The sequence below is a fragment of the Trichechus manatus genome, unplaced genomic scaffold (assembly GCF_000243295.1).
Source record: "Trichechus manatus latirostris isolate Lorelei unplaced genomic scaffold, TriManLat1.0 scaffold00072, whole genome shotgun sequence".
NCBI classification, from domain to species: domain Eukaryota; kingdom Metazoa; phylum Chordata; class Mammalia; order Sirenia; family Trichechidae; genus Trichechus; species Trichechus manatus.
Window position 1 is genome coordinate 6446233 of NW_004444008.1, and position 14158 is coordinate 6460390.

Here is a 14158-nt window from a genome sequence, read left to right on the forward strand (position 1 = left end):
GGCAGGCCAGTGCGGGGTGGCCAGCCAGGCCTTGGCGCGGACCCCACTGAGGCCGATGGGCCACCAGAGGAAGCACGCGTGTTGCGTATTCTCTGAAATCATGTGGCCCTCGTAGGCCCATTGGTGGGCCAGCTTCTGCCTCTCACTAGCTCTGGGCAGACAGCTCTCTGAGCCTCAGTTTCCTTGTCTGTGCAGTGGGATGATGATGTCACCTCCTCACACCTGCCCAAGCCCGACGTGGGTCTGGAGCGCCCCTGAGCCTCGTCTTCCCGCCCCAAGCACCCTCCGTACCCAGCTGCAGCAACCTATAGGAGGAATAAACGCTCTGTAACCCCACAATGCATAGGGCAGCCAGCATACATGGGGTCCCAATTTGTGTTGGCTGTTGTCACTGCTTTAATTCCTGGTGTCCCCAGTGTGAGCACAAGGCTTGGATTCAGTAAATGCACTACCGAGAGCAGGGGTGCGAGGGCCCTCTGCAGGGTGGCAGTGGAGGGACAGACAAGGGTGGGGTCTCCATCACAAATCCAACCCCTCTTCTTCCTTCCGTTCCCTTCCACCTCATCTGTTTGGGAAGAAGGAGAGGATCAGAGAGGCTGTGTCTGCCCCAGAGCAGAAACTGCTGTGCAAGTCAGAAAGAGGCTCTCTCTGGCTGGCTGACGAGATCAGGAGAATACAGTCCTCCACCTGCACCCATGCATGGGTTCAGGGCAAGGCTCTGCCCTACAAGGCTGCCCAGACTGGAGAGCAGAAACTTCCAGGACTGAGAACATGGCCTTGGGACAGGGAGGAATCCAGAAACAAGGTCCTGAAGAGCAGAGCCACAGACAGGGAGGGGGGGCGAGTGGGCACATGTGAGGGTCCGGAGCCCCCAGCAATCCCGGGACACGAGCACGGGTGGGCTAGGATAGCAGCAGCGGAGTTCTTCCTTAGGGTGAAGGAGACGTGGGAGGGGAAGGAAGGCGGGTTTGCGGTTAGCAGGTGAGAACTTAGAATCACTGATTTGTTCTGGATCTCATATTTCTTCCCCACTCACTCTTGTCTCTGGGGAATTCTGCCCCAATTTTACCAAGCAGGTTACATGTTCCTATACTGAATCAAGTGACACTTTAGAACGAGACCACACCATCTCCAGGGAGACAGGCACCCAGCACACGTTCAAGAAGGGCCTCCAGGTGGCCGAGCCGGCACTGGGAATGGAACCCTGCAGATGCCTCCAGGGAGCCAGCACGACCAGCTGGCCCGCCACCTGCAGAGAGTTTAGCGCCCCCTACCTGAGACCAGGGCGAGGTGAACCAGGCGGCCTGCAAGGGTCCGGCAGCCAGGTACAGGGGGTGTTTGGGGCAGGAAGACGAGGCGCAGGTACGTTCCAGCTCCAGGTCGGGCTTAGGCAGGTGTGAGCACTTCTTGGAGGCCAGCTCTCGGTACTTCCCGGAAAGAAACTTCTCAGCACATCTGAGGAATCTTGTCTGTATTCCTCCATCACACGTGACCGAGCACTAAAATATAAAACGAGACGGGGGTGAAAAATATTTCTCTTTTAATGGTTGTCTCTTTTAAAACATCTGCGGGCTTAAATGGTCATGGTTATCAGCATGAACATTTTTATAAGTGTAGACAGTAGACATTCTATAAAATGCATTGGGCCTTGGAGTTTTAAAAATGCATTGGACCCATGTGTTACACAGTAGAACTGCTCCATGGGGTTTTCTTGGCTATAATCTTTATAGATGCAGATCTCCAGGCCTTTCTTCCACGGTCCCGCTGGGTGGGTTCAAACCACCAACCTTCTAGTTAGTAGTCTAGCGCAAACCATTTGTGCCACCCAGACCTTAGCAAGATAGGACCACAATATCATGGATTGTAGCAATCCTGGGATTAGTGGTACTCGATGCATCCCACATAAAACAGTGGATTTTCTCTCGGTTATATGTTTTGATATCTAAGTTACACTGAGTTAAGTACTTGACTTCTTCCCAGATAACAAAGTGACCTAAATAAACAGGAAAGGAAATGGCTACTGACTGAGTTCATACTGTATGTCAGATGTTGTACTAAGAACTTCATATATTATCTTGTCTTTTCTAGTTGTCATCTATTCCAACTCATGGCAACCCCATGTGTGTCAGAGTAGAGCTCTGCTCCATAGGGTTTTCAGTGGCTGACTTTTCTGGTCTTGTCTAATCTTTATAAAAACCCAGTCAGGCCTTTCTCCCTCCCCATCCATCAAAAAAAGGAAAAGATCTTGAGGTCCTAGTGGCGTACCACTATCGGCATAAGGAGGGCAGGGCAGTCAGAAACCTTTAAAGGGGTCATTCCATCACTGTCATTGCATGGGAGAATGCGGATGTGGAGCTGTGGTTGCTACCAGAATGCGCAGCCCATGGTTACACCACCCACCTGCAGGTGTGACACGGCCCCTAGAGTAGGGGCTGGGAGAGGAAACTCAGACACATATGTCCTTCCTAGAGAGCCAAGTGCTGGCCATGAAGACCAGGGACACCCACAGAGAGCAAATCTATGCATCCCCGACACCTCTGGGAGCCTGAGCTGGCCCTGCTGCCAGAAACCCCAACACGGCCAGAGGCCCTGGGGAAGCCAGTGGGTCAGGTAGAGGCTGGAGCCACCTCCTGTGCAGGACAGCACACGACAGAGAGGTGCTGAGAGGTCTCTGGGGGAGGGGGTCCCTGGGGAGGGGGCTCCTGGGGGGGCCTGGGGCACTGATGACTTGTCCTAGGGCCCAGTGGATAGTGCTGCACAGTGCTGAAGGGCCACTGGGCTGAAGTGCCTGCAGGCTATGTGAGTGGAGGCCACGGGGTGCCTACCTGCCTCATTCCGGCCTCCACCCCATCCTTAGGCTTACAGGTATGCTTTCCGTGTGCCCTGACGCCAGGATGGAGGCCGAAGTGGACGAGTGCTCTGGTGGTGGCTGGGGGCCATGCCTAAGACAGCAGCTTGGTCTGTGTGTGTGTATGAGTATACCTGTGTACACACCTGAGTGTGTGTGTGTGTGTGTGTGTGTGTGTGAGGGCATACGCATGCATGTCCCTTCAAGTCCGTGGGTGGTAATAACCGTTAACGCAGTTGCCTGCTAACTAAAAGGTAGGAGATTCAAACCCACCCAGTGGCACCTCAGAAGAAAGACCTGGCAATCTACTTTCAAAAAATCAGCCATCGAAAACCCCATGGAGCACAGTTCTCCTCTGACACACAGAGGTCGCCATGAATTGGAATCCACTTGACTACAACGGATAAATGGTTTTGGAGTCCCTGGGTGGTGCAAATGGTTAACACACTTGGTTGCTAACTGAAACATTGGAGGGTCAAACCCACCCGGAGGTGCCTCGGAAGAAAGGCTTGGCTATCTACTTCTGAAAAATCCGCCATTGAAAACCCTGCGGAGCACAGTTCTACTCTGACATACAGGGGGTTGCCAGGAGTGGGGGTTGACTCAACGGCAGCTGGCTTCTGGTACTATGCCCTGCCAGCTGCGCCTGGGACAAAGGACTGGCCCGCTGCCCTGAGGCTGCCCTGGGGTGGGAGGCTGTGCTGGGCCCAGGCCAGTGGTCTGCACCAGATGCAGTGCCTGGGCCCACCTTGGGTTAAACCCAGTCACAAAACCTTTCACACTTGAGACATGTTTCCAAGCAGGGCCCCCCCCAACCCAGAGCAGCTCCAGGCAGCCCCAGAGGCTGCATCAGCGAGTCTCAGCAAACCCAGTACAGGAGGTTTCTTCTGCCAATGTCCAGACTGCTCATCTGCTCTTGTCTTGGGAAGTGGGCACTACTTTCCAGAGTAACTTGCCTTCTTCCCGGTCTGAACCAGAGAGGCTCTCCTGAGAAGTGGCTACAGCTTCCCTGGAGGTAGGCGAGTCCCCACTGCCCACCATGAGCTTGGAGGAGCGCACCCTGTTCTCACGCTCAGAGCCCCCCACCCAGGCACCTCTGCTCAGCGCTAAGTGATGCAGGCGTTGGGGCCCCAGGGCCGGGGCCTCCACAGACATGACTGAAAGCCCAGGAGACAGGAGGAGTGCCCTGGGGTGGGTTCAGGCCCGGGAGGGTGGCCTGAAGCTGTGGGGAGCAGAACCTGGACGGCACAGAGGACGTGGGGTGAAGAGGAGAGGGAACCAGATAAACCACAAAAGCAAGAGGCAGCCCCAAGAAGACGCTGCTCTGACCCATTTTATCTGGACGAGACCCACCTACCTGGGGCCAGGCGTACCTGCCTCAGATCAGGAGCATCTACCTCAGACCAGGGGCACTTACCTGGGACTAGGTGGCACTTACCTGTTACCAGGAGCACTTACCTCAGACCAGGGGCACTTACCTGGGACCAGGCACACTACCTTGGATGAGCAGCACCTACCTGGGACCAGGTGTACCTACCTGTAAACAGGCGCATCTACCTGGGACGGGGCGCCCCCACCTGGGACCAGGAGCACCCACCTCCGACCAGGCCGACAGCAGCCACTGCAGCTTCCTGTGCTTGTGGCAGCGTTTCAGCAGGCACACCTCGTGAGTCCTGGGCTTAGGCTCCGAGGTGCAGACAGCGTCGGGCAGCAGCTGTGCCCTGGCGGACGGGTTGGTGCTCTTACAGGCCACGGACCTCTTCCTCCACCCCTTCCCGCAGCTTCGGGAGCACTGTGCAGGCAGAGGGAGGAGTCAGCTCCACAAATCAGCCGTGTTCCAGTCGCTAAAATGACAGCTCCCGTAGGGCCCTGGGGATAATCTCGCTTTGCATCCCACAGGATGGGGCCCTGCAGCCTCCCGCGCTCCACCTGCTGGCTTACCTCTGCCCAGGGCCCGGCGCTCCAGGCGGGCGGGCAGCTCTGGGAGTTGCAGGTCTGTCTGCTGGGGGGCATGGGCTGAGGACACAGGCTGGCCGAGACCCACTCTGCTCTGTAGCGGGCCCGCTGCATGCACTGGACAGCCCGGCTCTGAGCTCCGCTGCCACAGGTCCGGCTGCAGGCACTCCAGTTCCCGATGGACCAGCTGGAGGGACAAGAGACCTGAGGGGTGGGGCTGTGGCCATGTCCACACAACAGCGGCCAGCGGTGCCCCAGCCACTGCCTACACACTCATAGTTATTGTTAGTTGCAAGTTTCCCAGAGGTGTAGTTCTGCCCTGCAAATCTGCTGCAAAAGACCTCTTTAAAGTTCTGTAAAGCAAAGATGTCACTTTGGTGAGTAAGATCCACCTGACCTATGCTGTGGTGTTTTCAATCGCCTCATATGCATGTGAAAGCTGGACAATGAATAAGGAAGACAAAAGAAGAAATGATGCCTTCAAACTCGTGTTGGTGAAGAATATTGACTATACTGTGGACTGCCAAAAGAAAGAACAAATCAGTCTTAGAAAAAATACACCCAGAATGTTCCTTAGAAGGGAGGATGGCAAGACTTGTGGCTCACTTACTTTGTCGTTGTTAGATTTAGACTCATAGTGACCCCGTGTACGACAGAACAAAACACTGCCTGGTCCTGCGCCATCCTCACAATCGTTGTTATGCTCCAGCCCATTGTTGCAGCCACTGTGTCAATTCATCTCGTCGAGGGTCTTCCTCTTTTTCGCTGACCCTCTACTTTACCAAGCATGATGTCCTTCTCCAGAGACTGGTCCCTCCTGATGACATGTCCAAAGTATGTGAGATGAAGTCTTGCCATCCTTTCTTCTGAGGAGCATTCTGGCTGTACAACCAGAATGCTCGCTTACTTTAGACAAGCACAATTCTGCTCTAGAGTCCTCTCCCTGGTCCCCATCCCTTCTCACTTCTTCGACTGGGGTCTGTCGTTCTTCCCCCAACCCCGCCTTTTGGGCTCACCCAGTGTGGGAAATTACCCACCTCTGCACAGTGTGTCTGTTTGCTCTCTAATGTTTACATTCATGGAAAATTCCAAACGTGCTCAGAAATAGAGCCCTTGTGTCCCCATCCATCAACTTCAACAATTAACTTACGCCTGCCCTCCACCCTCGTATAATTTTGAAGCAAATTCCAGACGTGTACATATTTCACAGGTGTCTCTAAAGGATAAGGATTCTTTGTTTTTTAAAACGCAACCACAATACCATTATGACACCTAAACAATCGACTATAATTCCCTTAAACATTGAGTCAGTGTTCCAATTCCCAGGTGTCTCGTCAGTGTCATCGCTGGATCTGATCAGCTTGTTTGAATCCGAATCCGAATGAGATCTACACCTTACTACTAGTGGATGCTTTCTTCTCTTTGACTCTACAGGTTCCCCCTTTATCTTGTTCAAATTTTTCTATTCAGTTTATTTGTTGCAGAAACAGGATTGTTTACCTTACTGAGTCTCCCTTGGTGCTTTTTGCTGATTACAGCTTTTGTGAATGACATCTTCTTGGTGTTACTTAACATGTTCCTCTTTCCTCTGTAATTCCTATAATTTGGGAGTTGGAGCTAGGGGCTCGATCACGTGCAGATTCTTATTTTTTTTTTTAAATTTTATTTGTATGACTATGTCATAAGTGACTATATGTTCTTCCACCAGGAGGCTCATACTGTCTGCTTATCTTTCTTCCAGTTTGTCAGAAGCTGTTGATGCCAGATCATGGTTTCTCTCTGAATAACTTGGTTTCCTTTTCTGGTTATAAGAGCACTCCTGTCCACAGGTGATGGGAGGTGTGATGGAGTCAGGGCTGGGCTCAGCCCAATGGCACCACAGTCTAGTCTTGACAAGCCTGGGTGTGTTTACAAAGCAGTGGTTGGCTTTTCAGAAGCCCTTATTCAGGAGGGCAGAGGGCAGAGGGGTCCAGGGGCTCAAATGGGGCCCAGGAACAAGTCCTTCCTCGGGTGGTGTGGCTGCCGCCCCCTCCAGGGTCAGTGGTTTGGACTCTAAGAGGGTTGACGATTTTTCACCTTCTGTCTTAACTTGTCCAGCCCCCTGTGGGCTAAGAAGGAAGGAGATGGGGGCATTTAGCAAAATCTGAAATTCTGTGGTAGACTTTGGGGCCCAAGGGCACGGCCTTGGTAGCTGTGAAAAGTAGCAAAGTAGCACTGAAGGAAAAGGAAGCCATGCTCGTCTTCCTCAGGCAGTAGGGCAAGACCGCTCTACGATGAGGAGCACAGAGGGTTGGAAGCATCATATTTTCCTGACACCAAGTCTCCACCCCATCAGTGTGGGTCCTGATGGGGCTGTGCAGGGACATCAGTGGTCTGGGAGGCCCTGGTGAGTCCTGGCCCAGCTAAGTCTCAGGAGCTCAGAGCAGAGCACCAGAGCATGTATGCTTTGTATTCTACACCACAGTGTTTTTGAGTCTGAGTCAATAGAACAATAATTTTCTCCTGAATCTCCAGGCAAAATGATGGATTTGTGAAGATGCTCCAAGACTACCCTCTGGCTTTGTTTTGTCCCATCCTCTTCCCCCACACCACATCCCAGCACACGCTCAAATGGAGGGCCACAGCATTAACCCAGAGCTCCTGAGGCGCCTCTCAGAAACACTCAGAATAATTGGGTGAGAATTTTTAGAGGCCTGAGTTTGTGAACTCGTTACAAATAGAGAAATACAGGGAAGGAGATAAAAATCACTCATAAACCAACCCCTCCATTTAGAGATAACCATTGGAACTATCTCTTCACATTTCCTATAGCACTTTCTTTGGGTGTATGTATGTGTGCGTGTGAGGTTTTTTTAACATGGTTGAGAGCAGGCACTATATGCAACTTTTTACTCAGCATTTTCGTACTGCAAAGCCTGTGTTAACATCTTTTCCATGTCTTTAATATTTTACCATAAGGATCAAAGTATACATCTTAGTTGCCTCGTTCTGCAGTAACAGAAATGCCCCAAGTGGGTGGCTTTAAAGAACAGAAGTCTATTTTCTCAGAGCTCTGGAGGCTAAAAGTCCAATCCAGGGTCCCAGTTGTGTTAATTCCTTCCGTGTCGGTAGCTGCAGGCGTTCCCTGGAGATCGTCACATGGCATCTGTTTTCCTTGGTGTGTACACGTGTTTCTCTGTCTGATATGCACTCTGTATAACTCAGAAGTGATTAGATTTACAGCCCACCTAATACGGTATGATCTAGTTAAATATAACAAAGAAAACCCAATTTCCAAACAGGATTATATCCACAGGTATAGGGGTTAAGATTCCAACACATATTTTTTCGGGGGGGGGGGGGGGCGATACAATGTAATCAATAACGGTATAATATTTCAGTAAGAAAATGAAGACAAAATGAATTGAGGGAGCAACTACTTTCACTACCCAAATCCTAAGGGATTGTGACCTTTGGTTGTGGAGAGTAGAAAGCCATTCAAGGCTTAACAATATTCCCAAGGACCCTGTGGTCTAGGGGTTCCTAACTAGGGCCCAGGGTCCCCAAGCTCCAGCAGATCCATGGACATCCTGGAATTGTACTAGTTCTATGTGTGGTGTGTACATTGCAATTTCTGAGAAAAATGAGTAGCTTTCCTCAAATTCTTGAAGGAGTCCATGACTTAAGTCATTTTAGAGCCAATTTTTGGACATCTGTGAAGGTCCCAGGGATAGGTTAGATGGTAGAAGGAGGAGAGGGACACAGATGGTGCTGCCTGGATGTGATGCTGGTGCTGTCCCACCCTGGGACCATTGGCAGCACCGCCATATTGCTTGGCATCTTTCTGAAGCACCACAATATGTTTACTTCTGTTTGTAGAAAGCCTTGACTTATTTCACAACAAATGTTTTTTTTCTTTCCTAAACAGATTCCATTATGGTTCTCAGAAAATTATAAAAAAGGCTGTAATGAAAAATTTTATAAGCATAAAGAGAAATTATTTCAGACTTCTAGGAATGATCCCATATCAGCCATGGACATGCCTCCATTTTTCAGTATCAACAGGGTTAGTGTTTTTGTAAGGAACCCTGGTGGTGCAGCGGTTAAGTGCCTGGCTGCTAACCGAAAGGTTGGCGGTTGAAACCCACCCAGAGGGCCCACAGGAGAAAGATGTGGCTGTCTGCTCCCATAAAGATTATAGCCTAGGAAACTCTATGGGGCAGTTCTACTCTGTCATATGGGGTTGCTATGAGTCAGAATTGACTCGATGGCACATAACAACGGCATTGTTTTTGTATTACAGGTTAAAATGTCTACAGCACGTGGCCTTGTTAGGAAGGATCAGCTCTCGGCTGCTGTGGCTGTGATGAGTCTACATTTGGAGCCTCTTCATGGCTCCTTAGCCACCTCTGTGTGATTTTATGCTGTTCTTATGTTCCCTTCCACTTCTTACATGCATTGTCTCCATCCTGCAGCCTTGTAAACTATAATCGATGTGTCCACACTGGGGCTGCAAAAGGCATCTTGGCTACTCTCAGGCTTTTCACAGCCCCTTGTTAAATCCTCCCGTCTCCACCATCTTGAGTTATTTCAAATGTGTGCATCCACCCTCTGCCCTTCTCTCTTAACTGCCCATCATTAAGAAATCCCCTGAACGAAGATCACTTACACCACACGTGGGAATGCCAAGTGTCTGTTCTGTGTCACAAGGAGAGCTCTGGGGAAAAGTCTTGATTCTAGCTCATTAAAGAGTCAGGATCTACACAAGCTTCCAGGCTTCCAGGCTCCGGTGATCACGGCGAGGTGTGCTCAGTAGTGGGCTGGCAGCCGTGCTTGCTCTAGCTTTGTTTTGGTTTTACTAAGTCCACCAATCTGGACAAAGTAAGCAGCTGGTAATCAGCCAAATCAGTCAGGCTTCCAAGGCCAGTGTAGGAGACAACTCGGTCCCCAGAGCCAGGGCTCCCCACTGCCGAAGGCTCCTTCCCAGGCACACCCTCCAGGCTCTCCAAGTTGCCAGGAGAAGTGTTGGGATTTATGACTTTCACACAACGGTTTAGGTAGGATGTCCTGGCATCATTTCTTCAATATTTAATATCCCTAATTATCAACGGAGCCCTAGTGGCGCAGTGGTTAAGCATTTGGCTGCTAACCAAAAGGTCAGCTGTTTGAATCCACCAGCCGTTCCCTGGAAACCTTATGGGGCAGTTCTACTCTGACCTAGGGTCACTATGAGTCGGAATCAACTTAACGGCAATGGGTTTTTGAATTATCAACAGTCATTAGTTGTTACTTAAATATGACTGCCCCCTCCCATATTTTAAAAAATAGAAATAACATTTTGGTTCTGCTCATGTCATGTTTTGCAACGAGAGTAATTTCCTTGAGTGAAACACCTTGTCAAGAAGCCACCACAGAAACACTCCCTGTGCCATGACAACAGTTCAGATTCAGGGCCAGCCTAGACCTGAACTTGAGCCTCTGCTGGGCTAACGAGAGCCACGGGAGGGTTGCTCCTTGACTCGGCATCAGTCAGTCTCTCAGAGAGCAAATACTGACAGCTCCATCTTACAACTCGCTCTTGTTTTCTTTCTTCTATTTATTCTCTTTGAAGATTCAAGATCACACACTCTGCCACTCTGTTTTCAGGAATAACCTTGACCTCCTAGGAACTAGTCTTTGATAGCTCAGTGAACACATGGAATGATGACTGGGTGGAAACTGTGTCACAACACAATCTACAAGAAGGCCGTGATCAATATTAGTATCCACGGTTGGATTTAGTTCAGCAGGGGTGAGGGCTAGATGTCATGAAGGACGTGTTAAAATATAGCTTTCATTACAAAGTGGAGGTGCTTCTTCAACACAAAGTCAGGTTTCAGCACTTAAGACTTTCACATGTTTATGTATCCATCACAACGTTCAACTTGTTGTTGTTGTTAGTTGCCATTGAGTTGGCACTGGCTCCTGGCAACCCTGTGTACAGCACAACAGATCACTGCCTGGTCCTGCACCATTTTCATAAACATTGGTGTGTTGGAGTCTACTCTTGTAGCTAGTGTGTCAGTCCATCTAATTGCAGGTGTCACTCATTTTCAATGACCCTTTACCAACCATGATGTCCTTCTTTAGTGACGGGTCTTTCCTAATGACGCATCCAAAGTAAGCAAGCTGTAGTCTCGCCATCCTTGCTTCTAAGGAGCATTCTGATTGTATTTTTTCTAAGACTGATTTGTTCTTTCTTCTGGCTGTTGTTGTTAGGTGCTGTTGAGTCAGTTCTGACTCATAGCGACCTGTCTTAGTTATCTAGTGCTGCTGTGACAGAAATACTACAAGTGGATGGCTTCAGCAAACAGAAATTTATTCTCTCACAGTCTAGGAGGCTAGAAGTCCAAACTCAGGGCATCAACTCTAGGGCAAGGCTTTCCCTCTCGGCTGAGTCTAGGAGCTTCTCAGCGTAGGGACCTCGGGTCCCTCTCCTCTCTGCTCCCTTCTCTCTTTTCTATCTCAAAAGAGATTGACTCAAAATACAACCTAATCCTGTATATTGAGTCTGCCTCATTAACATAACTGCTTCTAATCCTGCCTCATTAACATCATACCAAAAACAAACCAAAGCCATTGCCTTCAAGGTTAGGATTTACCTCACATCGTATCACAAAATGGAGAACCACGACACAGTACTGGGAATCATGGCATAGCCAAGTTGACGTAAATTATTTGGGGACACAATTCAATCCATAACATGACCCTATTTACCACAGAACAAAACACTGCCCAGTTTTATGCCATTCTCACAATCACTGCTATGTTTGAACCCATTGTTGCAGCCACTGTGTCAGTCCATCTCGTTGAGGGTCTTCCTCTTTTTTGTTGGCCCTCTACTTTACCAGGCATAATGGCCTTCTCCAGGGACTGATCCCTCCTGATAACATGTCCAAAGTACATGAGACGAAGTATCATCAACCTCGCTTCTAAGGAGCATTCTGGCTGTACTTCTTCCGAGACAGATTTGTTTGTTCTTCTGGCAGTCCATGGTATATTCAATATTCTTAGCCAATACCATAATTCAAAGGCATCAGTTCTTCCTCTATCTTCCTTATTCATTGTCCAGTTTTCACATGAATATGAGGCAATTGAAAACACCATAGCTTGGGTCAGGCACACCTTAGTCCTCAAGGTGACATCTTTGCTTTTTAACACTTTCTTCTGGCAGTCCATGGTAAATTGAATACGCTTTATCAACGCCTCAGTTGTTGTTGTTAGGTGCCGTTGAGTTGGTTCTGACTCATATCGACCCTATGTACAGCAGAATGAAACACTGCCCAGTCCTATGCCATCCTCACAATCATTGTTATGCTTGAGCCCATTGTTGCAGCCACTGTGTCAATCCATCTTGTTGAGGGTCTTCCTCTTTTTCGCTGGGCCACTACTTTACCAAGTATGATGTCCTTCTCCTGGGACTGATCTCACCTGATAACATGTCTAAAGTACGTGAGACATAGTCTCGTCATCCTTGCTTCCAAGGAGCATTCTGGCTGTACTTCTTCCAAGACAGATTTGTTCATTCTTTTGGCAATTCATGGTATATTCACATTCTTTGCCAACACCACAATCCAAAAGAGTCAATTCTTCTTTGGTCTTCCTGATTTATTGTCCAGCTTTCACATGCATATGAGGCAATTGAAAACACCATGGCTTGGGTCAGGCACATCTGAGTCCTCAAGGTGACCTCTTTGCTTTTCAACACTTTAAAGAGGTCTTTTACGGCAGATTTGCCCAGTGCAACGCGTTTTTGATTTCTTGACTGCTGCTTCCATGGGTGTGGACGCAAGTAAAATGAAATCCTTGAGAATTTCAATCTTTTCTCCATTTATCAGAAGTTGCTTACTGGTCCAGTTGTGAGGATTTCTGTTTTCTTTATGCTGAGGTGTGATCCATACTGAAGGCTGTGGTCTTTGATCTTCATCAGTAAGTGCTTCAAGGCCTCTTCACTTTCAGCAAGCAAGGTTGTGTTATTTGCATAACACAGGTTGTTAATGAGTCTTCCTCCAATCCTGATGCCTGGTTCATCTTCATATAGTCCAGCTTCTTGGATTATTTGCTCAGCACACAGATTGAATAGGTATGGTGAAAGGATACAAGCCTGACGCACACAGTATTCCCTTGTTCTGTTTGAATGTCTGCCTCGTGATCTAGGTACAGGTTCCTCATGAGCACAGTGAAGTGTTCTGGAATTCCCATTCTTTGCAATGTTATCCATAATTTGTTATGATCCATAGAGTCAGATGCCCTTGCATAGCCAATAAAACAAGTAAACATCTTTCTGGTATTCTCTGCTTTCAGCCAGGATCCATCTGACATCAGCAATGATATCCCTTGTTCCATGTCCTTTTCTGAATCTGGCTTGAATTTCTGGTAGTTCCTTGTCAATATACTGCTGCAGCTGATTTTGAATGCTCTTTAGCAAAATTTTACTTGCATGTGATATTAATGATATTGTTCTATATTTCCACATTTCAGTTGGATCACCTTTCTTGGGAATAGGCATAAATATGGCTCTCTTCCAGCCAGCTGGGCAGGCAGCTATCTTTCAAATTTCTTGGCATAGACGAGTGAGCACTTCCAGTGCTGCATCCGTTTGTTGAAACATCTCCATTGATATTCCGTCAATTCCTGGAGCCTTGTTTTTCTCCAATGCCTTCAGTGCACCTTGGACTTCTTCATTCAGTACCATCGGTTCCTGATCATATGCTACCTCTTGAAATGGTTGAATGTCAACCAATTCTTTTTGGTACAGTAACTCTGTGTATTCTTTCCATCTTCTTTTGATGCTTCCTGCGTTGTTTAATATTTTCCCTGTAGAATCCTTCAATTTTGCAACTTGAGGCTTGAATTTTTTCTTAAGTTCTTTCATCTTGAGAAATGCTGAACTGTTCTTTCCTTTTGGTTTTCTATCTCCAGGTCTTTGCATATGTCATTATAATATTTTACTTTGTCTTCTCGAGCTGCCCTTTGAAATCTTCTGTTCAGCTTTTACTTCATCATTTCTTCCTTTTGCTTTAGCTACTCGACGTTCAAGAGCAAGTTTCAGAGTCTCTTCTGACATCCATTTTTTTAATGCTTTATCTCATTTAATCCTCGCATCAATCTTTTTTTTTTAATTGTACTTTAGATGAAGGTCTACAGAACAAATATTTTCTCATTAATCAGTTAGTACACATATTGTTTTATGACAATGATTAACAACCCCACGACATGTCAACACAGTCCCTTCTCAACCATGTGTTCCCTATTACCAGCTTTCCTGTCCATTCCTGCCTTCTAGTCCTTGTCCCTGGGCTGTTGTGCCCCAATAGTCTCATTTTGTTTTATGGG

The 14158-nt window shown here is 48.3% G+C and overlaps 1 protein-coding gene across 1 annotated transcript in view; it reads right to left on the bottom strand.

Annotated features, from left to right (window-relative positions):
* Positions 1-14158, bottom strand: part of ADAMTS16 (ADAM metallopeptidase with thrombospondin type 1 motif 16) — a 225964-nt gene that overhangs the window by 13326 nt on the left and 198480 nt on the right. The window contains exons 20-22 of the mRNA XM_004380276.2: positions 4790-4991; positions 4446-4640; positions 1275-1499 (exon numbers count right to left, since the gene is read on the bottom strand). Of these exons, the coding sequence (XP_004380333.2) occupies positions 1275-1499; positions 4446-4640; positions 4790-4991 (622 nt within the window). The remainder of the gene's footprint in view (positions 1-1274; positions 1500-4445; positions 4641-4789; positions 4992-14158) is intronic.